Source organism: Canis lupus, chromosome 25 (genome assembly GCF_048164855.1).
Source record: "Canis lupus baileyi chromosome 25, mCanLup2.hap1, whole genome shotgun sequence".
NCBI lineage: Eukaryota > Metazoa > Chordata > Mammalia > Carnivora > Canidae > Canis > Canis lupus.
The window spans coordinates 2,664,871-2,682,752 of NC_132862.1; the positions used below are offsets into that span (position 1 = coordinate 2,664,871).

A 17,882-nucleotide genomic window follows, 5' to 3' on the forward strand; every position below is an offset into this window, starting at 1 on the left:
TGGAAAAGAAGAAAAAAAAAAAAAAGAAGAAGAAGCCAGTGTGGCGGGGTAAGAGAGTCGGCCACAGTAGATGCCTCACGGATAGAACTGATGGAAACGAGGCGGGAAGAGGATTAGAGGATTAGGGGGCATTTCAAGCATCTCCAAAGGGCTGTGACCCGGGTGATGGGGACGAAGCCTGCATCCTGCATCCATCTGAGCAATCCCTGAGGTCAGCAACGGTCCCTGGGAATGTCCTCAGGCCAGGACAGGCTCTGTCTACCTCGAGATAGCCTAGAGATGAGGTGGGGACAAGAGGCAAGAGGCTGATGACACAATAGTGTCAACATAAAGCTGATACCATCTTGGAGGATCCAAAGAGTCTTGGGGGGAGCGTCCCCCTTCCTCTCCCCTCCCCGGGGAGCAAAGCAGCTCCTCTTGAGTCCCCTGCAGGCTCTTTTGGACTAAATGGGCCCCACGGACAAGAGTCAACGTCGGGAGCCCTAGTGACACTAAGCCACAGCCAGCACCCGCCTGACCTGAGGGGCAGGGCCCAGCTGGCTTGGGGAGGCTTCGCCCACTCCAAAATCCTCTCTCCCAGGGAGCTTCTAGGGCACCTAGGAACCCGTGGAGGGTCTGGCACGTTGGCAGAAAAGCAGCCTTGGGGAAATAGAGCATCCCCAAGCGTAGTTAATTTGCCTCTAGTCTTGGGCAACAGGGGCGTATAATTCATGCCTCTCCCTGCCATGAAATGGCATGAAGTCCTAACTCTCCCTTTCCTCGATGCTGAGCCACCCAGCATGCCAAACGCCTGTCTGGCGGGCCGCTTTCGTCACCCCCATAAACAAGGAAAGAGGACACCAGCACTGTCCACTGGCTCCTTCCCTTTGCTCTCTGCTACCCTAATTATCCACCTTGGTACTTAGCAGCTGCCAATATCCCAAGCTTATAAACTTGTTAATGGTGATTTGGGGTTTGACCCTGCCCAGCCCTCCGTCCACCACCAGATAAAAGGGTGGAAGCTGGGCTGGCCTGATAACTGGGCCCTCGAGCTCTCCCCGCCGGCCGCCTCTGTGCCTCTCTGCCTCTGTCCCGCCATGTCGTGCCGCTCCTTCCAGCTGGGCTCCAGGTGCGGCGGTCAGAGCTTCAGCTCGTGCTCGGCGGTGCTGCCCCGGATGGTCGCCCACCATGCAGTGAGCAAGGGGCCGTGCCGGCCCGGGGGCGGGGGGGGCCTCCGAGCCCTGGGCTGCCTGGGCTCCCGGAGCCTGTGCAACGTGGGCTTCGGGAGGCCCCGGGTGGCCTCCAGGTGCGGCCTGCCTAGCTTCGGGTACCGAGTGGGGGCCGTCTCCGGACCCTCGGCCTGCATCGCCCCCGTCACCATCAACGAGAGCCTGCTGGTCCCACTCGAGCTGGAGATCGACCCGGCTGTGCAGAGGGTGAAAAGGGACGAGAAGGAGCAGATCAAGTGCCTGAATAACCGCTTTGCATCCTTCATCAACAAGGTAACAGGGAGGCGCCACGCTCCGGGGCTGTGGGGGCAGAGAGCGCCTCGCGTCTGGTCCAGGGAGGCAGGGAGAGGCAACTGGGAAGCCGCGGTGATTGGCCTCTGCCGCACGGCATGACCACGAACCCTTGAAAGCCGCTTCGGTCGGGCTCAGCACTAGACATTTCTACCTGCTGGTTCTTGTCTTACTCTCTTGTCATCTCTCTCTGAACAACATCTGATGAAATCACCAGGGCTGCCTGAGGTCAGACTATAAGAGGAACTTCCAAAGCAATGATAGAGCCAAAAAGAAAAACCAATGAGGCAGAGGAGGCTCTAACGATAGGGCCGCCTTCTGAGTGCCTGAGCGGGGGCAAGACCCTTGGGTCTGGAGGCAGGGATGGGCCCCCTGACCCCACGCTTGCCTCCGGTGTAGGCCTGGTAGGAGGAGAAGATGGAGCACTCAGAGCTGGGAACACAGGGTCGCTGTCACCCAAGCCTTGAAAGGCACAGAAGTGACCGAGCAGACTTCAAGCAGGTGCCTTTGCACCTGTCCCGACAACCGGGGAGGCTCTTGGGATCAGGGGCTGAGCCGGTGTTTCTGCTGCCCCCAGCCCCGGGCGGAGGGCAAAGAATCCTGGGTCAGAAGTCAGGCGGCCTGAGCCCTGGCGTTGGCCCCACTCGTGCCGGCTCCCCGAGGCCCTGTGCCAACGCTGTCACTTCTCAGCCTCAGGGCGCTGGCCGCCCGCGGGGAAGGGCCGTGGCAATGGGGGAATCAAACGAGGTCATATACCTAAAAGTGCTCCAGAAAGAAACTTATTTTAGTAAATGAGAACTGTCCCACTTGCAGTTTTATCTTTTTTTTTTAATATTTTATTTATTTATGCATGAGAGACACAGAGAGAGGGGCAGAGACACAAGGAAAGGGAGAAGCAGGCTCCATGCAGGGAGCCCCACGTGGGACTCGATCCCAGGTCCCCAGGATCAGGCCCTGAGCCGAAGGCGGCGCCAAACCGCTGAGCCACCGGGGCTGCCCACAGTTTTACCTTTAAAGCTCATTAGGTTCTGGGCCCTGATCGTCAGCAACATCGCAGCACCTCGGGGGCGACTCCGGACGTAGGGCCACATCGCTGGCCCCGCAGATTCCTCTCAAGGATCGGGCGCCGTGCTCCCTCCACCAGCGGCCGATGGTGTGGCCGTGATGGGCTCACTCGGCTTCTCCCAATCTCGGGTTCTAAGCCCACAAAGGGAGAAGCCCGGCTGGCGGGAGCTCTCCCCGTTGTCGTGACAGGGACACATTTTGGACGCAGCCACACAGAGCGCAGCAGAGTCAGGGGAAAGGGCTTGGAGTCCTGGGACAAAGTCTTCGACCTGACCTCCCCTGAGTGTCCCTGGGCTGCGACCAAAGCAAGCCTGAACTCCCAGGCGTAGTGTCACCGGCTGACACCAGTATGAGGACTCACGAAGTGCTTCCCATACCCGATACCACGCAGGAGCCTTAGGAAGCCAAGCGAGGCTCCAAGGGACAGGATGTGTTGGCCAAGGTCGCAAGGCTCGTGGGAGGTCGGCAGGCAGCGCTGGAAGGTGGCCTCTAGGGCCAGTATTCCTTCCATGACAATGCGCGACCCCTGGGTGGAAAGTGGGGGTCTTAGGAAAGCTCCCCTGGGGCACGGGAGCTGTGGAGACACATCCTCAGGGGCCAGTCTATGCGGACAGCCTCATCTGAAAATTGCAGCTCGCTGGCGGCAGCGTGCCGGGAGCAAGAGCGCGCTGCCCACCCACCCGCCACCTCTTAGAGGCTCCCAGCCGTGGTCCCCAGCTCCCTGCTCTCCGGTGACATCCTGTGCTTGGCTGCAGGTCCGGTTCCTGGAGCAGAAGAACAAGCTGCTGGAGACCAAGTGGAACTTCATGCAGCAGCAGAGATGCTGCCAGAGTAACATAGAGCCCATCTTCGAGGCCTACATCTGCGCCCTTCGGAGGCAGCTGGACTGCGTGGCGGGCGATCGGGCCAGGCTAGAGTCGGAGCTCTGCAGCCTCCAGGACGCACTGGAAAGCTACAAGAAAAAGTGAGTGTGGCCCACTTTCACCCCTCCAAGGCACGTGCAACAGCCTGGGCCTCAGTTTCCCCACCTATGCAACGGGAGGCCTAAAACTTGGTTGATTAGGTGAGGCGTCAGTGCAGCGGGATGACACAGGCACAGCGCCGGGGACACCGCCCGTGGGGCAGAGCTCGCGGTAGAAGCTCTGAGGTTGTGTGTTTGTCTGCACCTCCCTTGCCCCACGCTCGCTCAGTCATCCCAACGTGGTACCCGTTCTTGCTCCCGCCTTTTCCAGCAGCCGGGGCTCCGCTCCACCACCCGCCCTGCTGTATCTTCCAACCATCCCCGTCCAGGTGCGGAACTATGTCTCATTCCCCAAACTCGCCCCCCAAACCCTCTTCCGTTCAAGCTTTTGCTCCCACTGTCCCTTCCCCTGATAAGCCCCTCTCGGCTCCTCTCGGGACGGCACCCAAGCTGCCACCACAGCCCACGTTTCCTCTCACTCCCCAACATCCAGCTTCCAGACCCGGTGTCCACAGCTGGAAGCCATCACCCCTCCTCACCTTCAGGGCTCTACGTCCCCAGTTCTTGTGTTTAAGGTTCAGCTCCCGGCCTGACTCGCAGGAGAAGGTAGCCGGGAAATAGATGTCAACCAAGAGCAGGCTTCTAGGTCCAGTGCCTGCAAGAGGCTTGAGGCCCAGACACACTGCCTCATGGGTCCTAGGAGGGTGTCTCTGGGCCCAGGGTCCCCTGGGAGCACAGGTTGCTGGGGGAAGGTAGAGAGAGACACGTTTCCATTGACAAGAAGCAGGGCAAGTATGCTCAGAGCAATGGTTCCCAGGGGACGTGCATCAGCGGCATGGAGCCACGTGGCAGGCGCTTGAGCTGCAGGTGTCGGTCACATGCCTACTTGGTGCCAGACCCTGTGCTGAGCTGGCTCCTGCCCTCAAGATGCCCCCGTCGGGCACAGACCTCCACGCACACAATCCAACAGTGATGACGGGAGACAGGACGGAGGCGGAGAAGAAAGCCCAGACATTGAGAGTGCACACGGGGCCCAGGAGAGCTCCCCGGAGGAGGTGCCATTTGCTCGGGGCCATGATGAAATTTCATTCCAGTTGGGCCTTACAAAAGGGGAGTCCAAAGTAGATCCCAGTAAAGGGGAAGGGATGGGAGCAGGTGATAAGAGGGGCCAGAGTGCGCCAGGTGAGACCACTCAAGCGGAGCCCGACAGAAGAGGCACAGCAAGGCCGGCCCTTGCGGCAGGGGCGATGCCCTTCTCGGTGGGAGATGTGGTTTGCAGCTCACAAGGAGGACTTTGGGCTGGGAAGTGGCGGTGGGGGTAGAGGGATGAGACGAAGCGCCGTTTTCCGGTCACGGCCAGCACTGGTGGCGTCCGCGTGCCGGACAGACACTAACCCGTGGCCCGTGTTGGCTCGCGGCAGCTCCGTGAGGCCGGACCGGGGTTATTCTCGTTCTGTACATGATGAAGCTGAGGCTCCCACAGGTCCCCGACCCGAGTCCCTTACCCAGAGTCACGTGGCTAGCACCTGACCAAGCTGGGATTCGCACCCGGACAGAAGGCTCCGGCTGCCGGGCCCACGCTGAGGCCGGAATAAGGAAGGACGGGCGTCGGGAAGCTCAGTGAGGCGTTTAATGGCTCCACATCCCTCGGCAGACTGAGTCATCCTGGCCACAGGGAACCCCTGGCCCTGGTTCCGCTGCCCAGGGCGACAGTGAGTGGGCGAGGAGCTCCCTCGGAGCCTGGAGGAGGTGGTCGGGCTGTCTCCACGGCTCGGTAAAGTGGGTAATTGCTACCTCTGCAAGTGAGCTGCAAGTGGAGGCCCGGCTCAGACCTCTCCTGGCGGGGAAGGACCGGGCGGGCTGGGACTCCAGGGTCTGCAGCCTGATCTGAGAACCACCCCGAGGAGAGACAGAGGTGCCAGCTGCAGGCAGCCAACTCCTCAACACCTTCCCAGAGCAAACAGCTGGATGAGATGGGCTTCCTGGGCAGCAAGGTGGAATGAAGGGGCCTTAAGAAGGACTTCCCTGAAGATGACTAATCACAGGAACAGGCTACTGGGCGGCGGGGAGGGAGATAAGCACGCAAGGTGGCTACGGAGAGGCCATGGCGACAGTGCTCTGTCCTGAGCGGCTGGAGGGCCTGGAGGTGTCCAGTGACGACGGGGTCCGTAGGGCGTTAAGGCAGTGAGAGGCAGGATTCCCCTCCTCCCTCCCCCGCCGGCCCTCCCTCAGGCTGGATACCAAGGCTGCTTCCAAACCCCAAGCCAGACTAGGATATTTCTTCCCGCCCATCCACCAGGTATGAAGAGGAGCTCTCCCTGCGGCCCTGCGCCGAGAATGAGTTTGTCGCCTTGAAGAAGGTGAGGGGGTCGGTCCCAGGGAGACAGAAGCCCCCCCAGCCGGCCCAGGTGGCCTCGCCACACTCAGCCCCTGACAGGGTCCACACGTGTCCGCAGCCCACCCCCCACCCCCCGACGGGGCCTCTCACCCCTCGGGGCCTAGGGCCAACCCCACTGACCCTGGGAAAGAGGAAAGCCAGCTTTCCCCCACTTCTTGCAGAAAGGCAGTGATTGACCCGCCTCCACTCCCGGCTCACGTGGTCCCGACCCGTTAGGGTCGTACGTACACCTGCCCTAGCGGTTGGAGATACAGCCCAGGCCAAATCAAAAATCAAACAGAAACTGGCTCGGACCACAAAAGAGGAAAACGATAGCACCGAGGTGCTCTCTGGCCCGTGCTTCACAAAGCGGACTCAGAGAAGCCGCAGTCAAGGCCCCTTCAAAACCAGCTCCATCAGAGCCTTCCCCATCAGGGTGCCAGGTTCAGGCACGGGGTCCTGGGCTGGGACCCCTCCCTCCATCCTTGGCTTTGTCGCCTTTCCACTTCCACGCAGGCCTGCACGTGGTCTCACACCCGCCACCGGCCTGCCTGGGAGGTGGCCCAGTGGGAAGAGGGGGTGGCCGTCTCGTGGTCCCCCGGCCCCAGGTTATGGTTGTCTCTGCTTGGCTGCAGGAGGTGGACACGGCCTTCCTGATAAAGGCTGACCTGGAGACCAACGCTGAGGCTCTGGTCCAGGAGATTGACTTCCTGAAAGGCCTGTACGAAGAGGTACCTGCAGCCCCACCGCCCACAGATGCTCAGTCAGGGGCCGGCTGGGTGGGCACGGTGGGGAGGGAGCGCTCCTGCCAGCGGGTGCTGTCCAGGGCAGGCGGCCCCAAAGGTGAGCCCCGGAAGAAATCGGCTCAAACAGCTGGTTCTCAGGCGGGGAGGCTCCCAGGAGTCACAGGGGCCAAGCCTCGGCTCTTGGGTCTGCATAACTAGAGGGGGGACGAGGAGTAGGTTGGTGACGGGAGGCTCGAGACAGCTACGCAAGGTGCCGTGCAAATCTGCTCTGGGAAGGCGAGAGCTGTCCCCTCCCGTCTCCATCCTCAAAATACTCCCGCCTTCCCACCTGCCGCCCCCCCCATCACCCCAGGAGATGTGCCTGCTCCAGTCTCAGATCTCCGAGACCTCCGTCATTGTGAAGATGGACAACAGCCGGGAGCTGGACGTGGATGGCATCATCGCCGAGATCAAGGCCCAGTATGACGACATCGCCAGCCGCAGCAAAGCCGAAGCTGAGGCCTGGTACCAGAGCCGGGTGAGGCCCGGGCAGGACGGGGTGGGGACCCCAGCCCCCTGTCCCCCAGGGAGCGAGTGAGAGGGTGACGAGGGCTGCATTGCACCACAGCCATAGGGAACCCCATGAGCCTCGGGTCCTGTTGTTTCTGCCAGGCCCCAGGCCAGGTCCCCGCAGAGGGTGTGGGAGGGGACCCCACCGACAGCCCAGGCCTGTCATCAGGGCGCCGGGGCGTCCCAGCGCTCCCCACGCACAGACGCCCTGGAGGCCTTCCTCTAAGCAGCACTCAGGAGGCACTAATTGGCAATGGCTGCAAAGAGGGCCCTGGGCTTCGGGGCGTCGGGGAGGCTGTGGCGCAACGGTCGCTAATGGCAGGGCACCAGCGGTCGTTAAGGCGGCCCCAGACTTAGGGAATCAGGTGCTTGCTGGGAGGGAGCTTGATACCCCCGAGGGCAACTTGATTTCACGACTAGTATCACCTCCGTGTCTCCCGCCCTGTCTGTGAAAGGCACCACGCATTCATTCGCTCCGTCATTTATTCATCCAACAACCGTTTGTCAAGCATCCGTCATATGCCACGCACCGTCCTAGGGGCTGGATCCCAGCAGGTTACAGAACGGACGGCAAACCCTGCCTTCGGGTCACTTTCCTTTTAGAGGCAGGGGCAGCAGGGGAGGGCCCGGCGATAAACGGGGTGACTCAGTACCGTGGATGTGTGTGAGGCGGTGGCGTGTGCTTTGAAGAAAACCAATCAGCGTGAAGTGAAGGGAGTGGTTCGGGAATGAGGTTTTAAATAGGGCAGCCAGGGAAGGACGGCCTTACTGGGGTGGCATGGATGGACCATGAGGATACTGAGAGTCACACCGTCCCTGCCCGCAAAGAGGCCACGGAAATAGACTGCCCACAGATGACACAGGGGTTTTCTGTTGCCGTCAGGGACACGGCTCCTTCCAGCTTTCTGCTCCGCCGTCCTTAACGTTGCCATAGTCCCCACGGTCGCCTCATGTCCCAATGAGGCTGCCATATTGCTAATCTCGCATGCTCGTTCCGGGTAGGAAGAAGAACACGGGGCAAAAGACACAGGCCAGCTGGGTTCTCCCCCACTCGAAACAGCTTTCCTGGAAGCCTTACCCACAGACCTCATTAATGCAAAAGCCAGGCCTCCCTTCTGAGGCTCGCTGCCACCCCAAACAGAAACAGAGCTCTTTGGAAGAAGAGGAGGTTGCACATTGGTTGGGCAGCTGTAGGCTTTGTCGCAGCAGCCGAATAACAAAAGAGCCCAAGGGAGTGATTTGTGCTTAATCACTTATTTTGCCTTCTCTGTGCAAAGGGCTCCCATCCATCATGGGCAGAAAACCTAAAGTCGGCTAATTTCTCGCATCTATAGGTGTGATCGATAAAACATGATTCAGAGATTGATTTTGGAGCTGCAATGGTTTATTTATTTATTTTATTTTATTTTATTTTTATTTTATTTATTTATTTATTTATTTATTTATTTATTTATTTATTTATTTTTTTGCTGCAATGGTTTAAAAAAAAAGTTAAGCCAGAGTAGGAAGTAACGTTGCATTCTGTTTTCAATGGTTTTGGAGGAGAATATCCGAAGGTTCTCACCCTGGTGAGGCCGATGCGGTTTGTCCTCACTCCCGGATCCGTTAGGCCTCGCAGGCCGAGCGCAGAAACCCCTCCTAGGATCCAAGAGGGAAGTCTAAAGGGGAAGGAGCGCTCAGGAGACCCTGGGGCTCTGGGCGAGGGGGACGAAGAAGAGCCGCAGAACAGCTAAACGGAGAGAAGGAGAGCTAGGAGCGGCGTTTAGTAAGTTTGAAGGTTCGGAGCTGGGGAAGGAAATAAGCAGCCGCCCAGGAAAGGACCCCCAAACTGACCAGAAATGCAAAGGGGCCGGGGAGCAGCCCAAGCGTGAGAATCCCGAGAGCCTGGGCGAGGCAGCCACGGGAGGAGAGACTCCCGACTGTGAGAAGGGGCGCTGCACTGCGGGGGCGGGGGCGGGTGCGGGTGCGGGGCCGGGCTCTGACCGCCGGCTCCCGGGGTCCCTGCAGTATGAGGAGCTGCGGCTGACAGCCGGGAACCACTGTGACAACCTCCGCAACCGCAAGAACGAGATCCTGGAGATGAACAAGCTGATCCAGCGGCTTCAGCAAGAGATTGAGGCCGTGAAAGCCCAGGTGAGGCCAGGAAGCCTGGTGGGAGGCCCCACCGCGCTGTCCCGGGGCGGCTCCGTTCTCCCTGGGAGCGCAGGGAGGAGGGGATGGACGTCTGGCCCTCACTCCGGGGGGCGCAGGCCGTCGGTACAGAAGCTGGCCCACCGCAGGCAGGAGCGGCCTTGGGAGACAGTGAGGTCCCGACGGACCCTAAGCAACCTTTGGTCACAGGGGAAATAGCAAGGATGCTCCCCTAGGTGCGGGCACAGAAAAGGTGGTCGCCACGGCCCCTTCTAACCCAAAGACTCCAGTCCTGTGATCCTGAAAAATTCCAGGTGACTCCCAGGTGTCCATAAACACAGATCCACTCTGTTCTCCTAGGCTGGTGAAACCCAGCCAGACACTTGAAGTCTTAGCCCCAAGATCTCCTTGAAGTGTCACAGGTAGAGCTGGACCCACGTCCCTGGAGAAACCAGATGTCACGGCCCCAGGACGAGATGCACAGCAGCTTTGAAGCTGGCATGTCACCACGACTGGGAAGGAAATCCCCTTCCTCCTCCTATGTGTTCCCTTTACTGTCGCCTCACTCCCACACTCACAAATCTGCCCACACGGCCGGTTATGCCACCCAGCGGGTGTCCTACGCCTCAACTCAGCTCCGACACTATCTAACCGGAGAGAGGGTCAGATCCCACAGGGTCAGGGTCCCACACGACCGCCCCCACTTCAGATGCCCATGGCAGGTCCAGGTTGTCACCCGTGCTTCTGACCCATCAGAGGTTCCCGCGACCCCCTCTTCCAGTCGATTAATTTGCTGGAGTGGCTCACGGAACTCAGGGAAACAGTTCAGCCACTATTTAGCCATTTGTTATAAAAGGATATGATCAAGAATCCGGGTGGACGTCCGGATGGAAGAGAGGCATAGGGCGGGCTAGACGGGAAGGACGCGGAAACTCGATGCCCCTCTCTGGGCACACGACCTTCCCAGCACCCCCACTTGTTCACCAACCTGGAAGCTCTGTGAATCCCATACTTTGGGGAATTTTGTAGAGGCCTCCTCTCTTGGGCATGACCAGTTATTAAGTCCATCTCCAGCTCCTTCCCTCTCTCTGGTCATGGGGCTGGGGGGCTGAAAATTCCAAGCTTCTGGGCATGGCTTGGTTGTTCTGGTGACCAGCCGCCCCCCAGGAGCCATGCGGGACTCACCCAGACTCACCTCATTGGAACAAAAGACACTGCTATCATCCACGAATCCCAAGGGATTTGAGAACTTTGTGTCAGAACCCAAGGTCGGAGACCAAATATCAAAACAAAAGATGCTCCTAATGCTCTTACCACTTGGGAGATTTGCAAGACTTTTAGGGTTCTGTGCCAGGAACTGGAGGCAGAGACCTATATATATATATATTTTTTAATTATCTCCTAATGACCATGTTCTCCCCGTTTTTCTGAGAGTCAGCGTTGGGCTCCAGGGAGCCCCCAGTAATGCCCTTCTGTGCCCTCGCCCCCAGCGCTGCAAGCTGGAGGCCGCCGTGACGCAGGCGGAGCAGCAGGGCGAGGCGGCCCTCGGCGACGCCAAGTGCAAGCTGGCGGGGCTGGAGGCCGCCCTGCAGAAGGCCAAGCAGGACATGGCCTGCCTGCTCAAGGAGTACCAGGAGGTGATGAACTCCAAGCTGGGCCTGGACATCGAGATCGCCACCTACAGGCGGCTGCTGGAGGGCGAGGAGCACAGGTGAGGCCCGGCTGCCCATCACGGCCAGGTCTTCCCGCCCTCTGCTTCCTGGGGCTCCACTTGCCCACCCCACGGTCAGGGGGAAGCCCCAAAGGGCACAGAATCCCCAGCGCCACCCCTTCACGCAGTGCAGGGCCGCAGCGGGGGCAGGAGGATGGGTGCCCCCACCCCCTTCATCAGCCTTGCTCTCTCTGACGCGGTCTCCTTGTGTCTTCTTCCCCTCACTCCAGGCTGTGCGAGGGCATCGGGCCCGTGAATATCTGTGAGTAGATGAGCATTCCTGCGGGGGCTCTGGGGTCGTGGGGGCCAATCAACCCAACAAGGACAGGCCACACTGCCCCCTGCCCAGGCTGCGGGCAAGCCCCCCCCTCCCAAGGAGGAACTCTATCTGCCGGGAGCTCCTGGCCAGACGGAGAGGCTGTACTTCACTTTGGGGGGCAGAATCAGGAGCAGATATGCAGCAGGGCCTCAGTGCTTTGGGGTCTAGAAGCTGCTGGGAACCATCGTGACGAGGGGATGCCTCTCTGGAGAAAGCAGTTGGGAAGCAGGCTCAGACAAGTAGAAACAAGCGTGAAGTGGAAGCCGAGGCTTTGGGAGGAAGAGGACAGCTTCTAAGCACTTTTTGTGGCTAGAGTAGAAAGTCGGTGGCTGGCGTGGGGGTGTCCGTTGGCGAGTGGCAGCAGGCGGGGGGATGGCCTGGCTGAGACACCTCAGGGCAATGCCCTTAGAGCCACAGGCCGCAGGACCCTAAGCAGCCCTCCCTGTTCCCACAGCTGTGAGCAGCTCCAAAGGCGCAGTCCTCTACGAGCCATGCACGGTCAGCACACCCGTCCTGAGGACCGAATACTGCCCAGGGGCCCCTGGGGTCCTCAAGAGCAGCGGGGGCTGCAGCGTAGTGGGCTCCGGCGAAGTCTACATCCCCTGCGAGCCCCAAGGGGTACTGGGCTGCGTGAGCGGCCGGAGCCCCAGCACGAAGGTGGGCACTGGGGGCAGCGCCTCCCCCCACAAGTGTTAGCACGGCCCCAGAGGCTGGAAGCCCAAGGACAGGCTTCCAGCCCGCAGCCTGGATGCCGTCCCCCAACCAGGGCTGAAGACAAGGATGTTTCCAAACCCCGCCTTCCTGTACCGACCGCAGGTTTCTCTGGGGTTTTCTGAGAGGCGCCCCTCGGGCATCTTCAGGAGTCACCTTTCACTTAGCTGTGCGCCACCCCGAGCCAGCCCCTGGGGGTGAAGGCATCAAAGCTCCGCTTTGTGGACCGTCCCCTGCAAGTTTCCCCACAGAGCCAGTCTCCCAGCCCCACACCCCTGCAGGCTCCCCGCCCCCTTACACTCTCATGCCCCCGAGAAAAGCGAACTCCTTTTAGCACCCAGCTAACACACGCGCCGCGGCGATCACCCGAATCCCACTCTGAGTTCCGGAGCCAGGTGCCCGCGTTTCAGGATCGCTCTAGACCTGTTAACGGCCCTCTCGGGTGGCACACGGAATCAAGAGGCGGTCTTTGGGCACTAGATTTCCCTGCTCAGGGCTGCGGAACTCACACTGAAAATACATCTTTTTCCTGAGTCCCGTTGGCAGCTGACGGCCGGGAAATGCCAAAACAAAGGCAAGGGGATGTGGGGAACTTACTGGACGGAGAGACGGTCGAGAGCTGACACCCTTGGCCCAGCGGAATCAAGCCCCCGCCCCACCCTCTGTACATAGCCTGCCCCGGCCCCAGGCCAACCCCCCACCTCCTGCTCTGTCTCCTTTTAGAACCTCTTGCTTTTGGGCTGATGTGAACGGGTTTTCCTGGCTACAGTGATATGGGGCTGCCCAGAAACTGGGAGGCTTTGGCTCAGGGGCTGCACAGAAGGAGGTGTCGCCCTGACCCCGTCTCCCCAGAGGCCCCTAGCGTTGCATCCTGCCACCCACCCAGGGAGCCACCTTCTCTGCCATGAGCCTCTGGGCTTCTCTGTTCCCAATAAACTGACTGTTCACAGACTGCAGGCATCAGGATTATTTCTTGCACCCCCACCTGCTCTGTGGGGTGCAAGGAGGCTGAAGGGGAACCAATGAGCAGCTTTGGGACCTGGGAGCTGGGATGGGGGGGCTTGGGAGTGGAAATGAAAGTTATCATACAGATGGAAAAGCTACATATGGATGATTGGTAAGCAGCCTGTGGAATAAATGCGGATCCATACGATTTGCATTTAAAACCCACATATCACACCCCAATAGATTGCAAGACACTTGCCATGTTAAAAACCATGGCCTTGTGCATATAGGCCTCCTCACCTCATGGTCCCCTGCACAGGCCCCAGAGAAAGCCTGTTGCGGAGAGGGGGCTATCATGTCTATATTTAGCAGCCGCCAAGCCCTGGGTTCTGCTTCCCCATCCTGGACCAGTCTCCGGGCAGGTCAGGGACAGGCCTGGGGAAAGCTGTGCAGATGGGTAGAAGCCCAGCCAAAAAGGAGGACCCTCAGACCCCTCTCCCTCTTTGGGAACCCCAAGACTTGGAGATGAGAGTTGGTAGGAGCATTTCTATCTACCCTCTGTGGGGTCCCCACATCCTTCCTGTGGCCTCACTGATCCCCTGTAACCAGCTGCCCACTGCAACCTCCCCATGGGGGCTCCCCTCTCCTGAGTGTCAGGGTGCAGCTCCCCTTCCCCCACGGCCCCATCCAGAGCATCTATTCTGTGCCAACCCCTGCATGAGAAGCGGGTGATACAGAGGTGACTCAGACCCTCTCTTAACCCTGGAGGGACTCTTGGCCTCAGAGAGGAGTCATAGATAATGAGAGGCAGAGAGTATGGGAGCAACAAGAAGAGGCAACTAATGATTATGCCCGGAAAGGGGGTCAGAGAGAGGTTCACAGAGAAGATTTGTAAGGAGGAGAGAGTCTGGGTGGAAGTCTGGAGCAGCATATTCAAAAGAACCCATTCATTTACTTTTTTATTCATTCGATATATATTTATCAAGTACCTGCTATGGGTCAGGCCACCCCGCAGCTGGTGACACAGTGATGAACAAGACAGCTCCAGTCAGGGTTGACTTGCTCAACAGGTAGTATAGACGCAGTAGCTAGAGCCCACGGTTGGGACTGTCAAATGGTGCAACCACCTTGGAAAGCAGCCTGGCGTTTCCTCTAAACACAGAGCGGCCGTAGGACCCGGCACTTCCCTCGTGGGCATGTACACCCAGAAGAAATGAAAGCACATGTCCACACAAACTCCTGTATGTGAGTGCTCGTAGCAGCATTATTCACAAGAGCCAGAGGGTGGGGACAGCCCAAGTGTCCATCAACGGATGAATGGATAATCAAAACGTAGTCTGTCCACACAATGGAATACTTTCCGGTGGTGAAAGGGAACGAAGCACTCACACGTGCTACCACAGGGACGATCCTTGAAAACATCACGCACGGCGAGTAAAGAAGCCAGACATGAAGATCGCTGTTCGACGAGTCCTTTCCTATGCAAGTCCAGAAGAGAGGAATCCATAGAGGCAGAAAGCAAATCAGCGGTTGCTTAGGGCTGGAGGGAGGAGAAGATGGGGTGGGGGGTGATGGCTGAAAGTTCCCTTTGGAAGTGGTGAAAACGTTCTAAGTTGGACTATGGTGATGGTTGCATGTGCCTGAGCATATACCAAAACCACCCGACTGTGCATTTTTTTTAAAGATTTATTTATTTATTTATTTATTTATTTATTTATTTATTTATTTATTTATTCATAGAGACACAGAGAGAGAGGCAGAGACACAGGCAGAGGGAGAAGCAGGCTCCATGCACCGGGAGCCCGATGTGGGACTCGATCCTGGGACCCCAGGATCACGCCCTGGGCTGAAGGCGGCGCTAAACCGCTGAGCCACCCGGGCTGCCCCCGACTGTGCATTTTAAATCAGCAAATGATAGGGACACCCGGGTGGCTCAGTCAGTTAAGCGTCTGACTCTAGGTTTCGGCTCAGGCCATGATGTCAGGGTCCTGGATGGAGCCCTGCGTCTGGCTGTGCCCTCAGCAGGGAGTCTGGGTGAGATTCCCTCCCCGCCCCCTGTCCCTCTTGCTCCGCTCACGCCTGCATTCTCTCTCTCTCTAAAATAAATAAATAAGATCTTCAAAACATAACAATAAAAACAATAAATGAGCTAATTATATGGCCTGTGGATTGTATCTCAACCCAGCTGTTTGTGGATTTCCTAAGTGGGGCCCCCGCGATGCAAGCCGCACAGGGTTTACAGCCCAGCCGGGCATGCAGACCTGGGACGGGAATTAAAGATGTGAGGATGGCTGTGAAGGGGGACGTGACTGGGGGTCCTACCTGGTCCTGGGCTTTGGGAAGGTCCCCAGGAGGAGGGGCAGGCAAGCTGGACCCTGAAGGGCAGCGGGACTCCAGGGAAGGAAGCCTGGTGGTGGCGGCGGCAGGGGCGGGGCAGGTGCTGCTCCAGGCTCAGGGACCAGCGACGGGGAGCCCAAGCACACTGTGACCACGCCGGTGAGAGTCTGGAGTCCAGGCCCACACAACCATGCAGAGGGGAGGAGGGGGACAGGAGAGCAGGGCCTCCCCGCCTCAGTCCCCACTTGCAGCCCTGTCACTCTGGACCTGGCCCCAGAGCCAGCGGAGCTCCTTGATGACAAACATGTGAAGCCCTGAAAACTGCAAGGATGCTCTGGCCCGGAGTCTGCACGGTCCTTCCACCTCCAGCCCACAGGCCGAGGCCCAGGAAACACGCCACCAGGTAAAGGTGGAGAGGGAGGGGGGGGCTGCCCCCCTCACTGTGAGGTGGGCTTGGCCTGGTGGCCCCTCCAGACCATATGCTGGGGGGTCCCCTTCAGTGCTACGCAGCAGCACCCCAATCTCCTTTCCTCCGCACTGAGGAGCTGACTCGAGGCAGACAGGACAAAAGTGCCTCCTAGTGGTGGCAAGCGGCTCCTGAGCACAGGAGGAGCCAGGAGCCAGGGCCAGCCCGGTGCAGGTGGGTGCAGGTGCGAGGGTACGGAGAGGATGGGGGTCTGCACGAGGTCAGAGCTTCACTGTACTCCACTGGGCCTCAGGAATCCAAACCCTGCCCCCGCCCAAGCACCCATGTGAGGACAGGATGGGAACAGCATCCCGGGGAGGATGGAAGCACCCAGAATGGAGCTCCTTGTCTCTGGGCCTGCCTCCCCAGAACATCTCCCATGTCCTCACCCGGGGCCTCTCTCCCCCCTACGAGGCCCTTCCCGGCCCCACTGCCTCCTCCCTCAGGTGCCCGCTGCCTCTGCCCTCCAGAGGCCCTTGTCTTGCCAGGATCCCTTCGTCATCCCAGTCCCCTGGGTGGCCCAGGTGCACCCACCACTGCCGCTCTCCAGCCAGGGCTTCGACTGGGAGGAGCGGCTTCAGAAGCGGCCCCGTGAACGGAGCTGAGAGAACAGGGCCTCTGTGTCGGGGAGGGAAGACAGCTGGGTGCCAGCACGTGACCGCCACGCCAGGCCCAGCCACCCCCAGCTCAGACCCCCGTGGAAGCGGCCTGAGCCGCACACCTTCCAGGAGCATCGTTTTGGCTCTGGACAGGCGACAGCTGCGTGGGCAACGCGAGGAGTCTGGATCACACCTGCAAGAGATCATCCTGCCTGGAAGAGTGGGGGCCCCGAACAAGGGGGGGGCTCTCTGGCTCCCGCGGGGGTGTTTAGCTTCCATCACAGTGTCATTAGTCTGAGAGGGCAGAGGGGGGAGGGCGTAGGCAGGGTGGGCTCGGCGTCTCCCCACCGCCCCCCCTTCTGCTGGGGGACCCCGAGCTTCCCTTGCCACAGCGGCAGGTCCCGGCGCGAACACCGCCCGGTGCCGTCTCTCCCCAGCACACATTGTCTCCAGGCAAAACGGAAACACTGAAGAGGGCGGCTTTTAGCAAAGCCTCCCAGCACCTGGGATCCCCGGCCTCGCTCCTCCCCTCCCGCGCCCACACCTGCGCCCACACCCGCGCCCGCGCCCGGGCATCTCAGCCCCACGCAGCACAGCGGGAGATCTCCAGCCCCCAGACCCGCGGGCAGGAAGGAGGAACCGCCAGGGCCGCAGAGGCTCCAGCCAGCCCGGGGCCCCGGGGCACCCCCCCGCCCCGCCTGCGTGCCACCCCGAGCAAAGGGCTGAGGGTTGTGTTACGCATCACCTGGTGAAATGATGCCTCAGAACCGTAACTGCTGACGCGGCTCCTCAGCCCAGGACAGGCCCCACCGGCCCTGCCGGCTGGGGCCCCGGGAAGCCCAGCTCGGGACAGCCCCAGACCGGCGGGCGGTGGAAGCACCGCCGTGGGCAGGAACAGGGCCAGGGTGCCCGCCTGGCAGGGAGGGGAGGCCCGGGCAAGCGAGGGGAGGAGCAGAGAGGCCGCTGGGCGGAAATAGCTGCGGGTAGCCAGCCGCCTGCCATGGCCCAGGCACCTCCACGTTCATCCCTACAATACTGTGAAGGAGAAGGAGGTGTCAGTCCACCTTACAGATGGAGAAACTGAGGCTGAGGCAGGTTAAGGGACGTCCCCAGGTCACCGCTACGCCACGGAGGGTGCGTGCTCGCTGCCCCACACCGTTCCAAATGGCCGGCACACAGTGACACTAAAAAGCAGACTGACTTTCAGCCCCTCGTATTCTCATTTCTAAGGTCTCTACACGTAAGCAGAGTCCGGAGCAGAGTCCTGTCCCCACTCGGTCCTCGGTGCACCGCCGGCCAAGGTCACTCCGCTGGCAGGTGGCAAAACGGGACTGAACCCGGGTCCATCTGACTCCGAGGGCTGTGTCACGTCTCTGTCGTTGGCCTGGCACCCTCACTGGTGTCCTCGATGCTTCTCCTCCCCCTTCTTCTGCCTCCCCAGGGATCCACCAGTCGCCCTCCCAATCT

The 17,882-nt window shown here is 59.9% G+C and overlaps 1 protein-coding gene across 1 annotated transcript; it reads left to right on the plus strand.

Moving 5' to 3' along the window:
• The first annotated feature begins 1,024 nt into the window (after nucleotides 1–1,024).
• KRT82 (keratin 82) lies at nucleotides 1,025–13,020 on the plus strand. The gene is made up of 9 exons (XM_072797537.1): nucleotides 1,025–1,481; nucleotides 3,320–3,528; nucleotides 5,825–5,885; nucleotides 6,538–6,633; nucleotides 7,001–7,165; nucleotides 9,205–9,330; nucleotides 10,818–11,038; nucleotides 11,269–11,300; nucleotides 11,812–13,020. The coding sequence occupies exons 1-9, from the start codon at nucleotides 1,077–1,079 to the stop codon at nucleotides 12,051–12,053; spliced, it is 1,557 nt and encodes a 518-aa protein (XP_072653638.1). The 5' UTR covers nucleotides 1,025–1,076; the 3' UTR covers nucleotides 12,054–13,020.
• The last annotated feature ends 4,862 nt before the right edge of the window (nucleotides 13,021–17,882 follow it).

Bases quoted from the DNA above. Each gene is read 5' to 3' on its own strand.
- KRT82 (XM_072797537.1), top strand. From the start codon at position 1,077: ATGTCGTGCCGCTCCTTCCAGCTGGGCTCCAGGTGCGGCGGTCAGAGC. The intron at 6,634-7,000 runs GTACCTGCAGCC...CCATCACCCCAG, and splicing joins TGAAAGGCCTGTACGAAGAG to GAGATGTGCCTGCTCCAGTC. The intron at 9,331-10,817 runs GTGAGGCCAGGA...CCTCGCCCCCAG, and splicing joins TTGAGGCCGTGAAAGCCCAG to CGCTGCAAGCTGGAGGCCGC.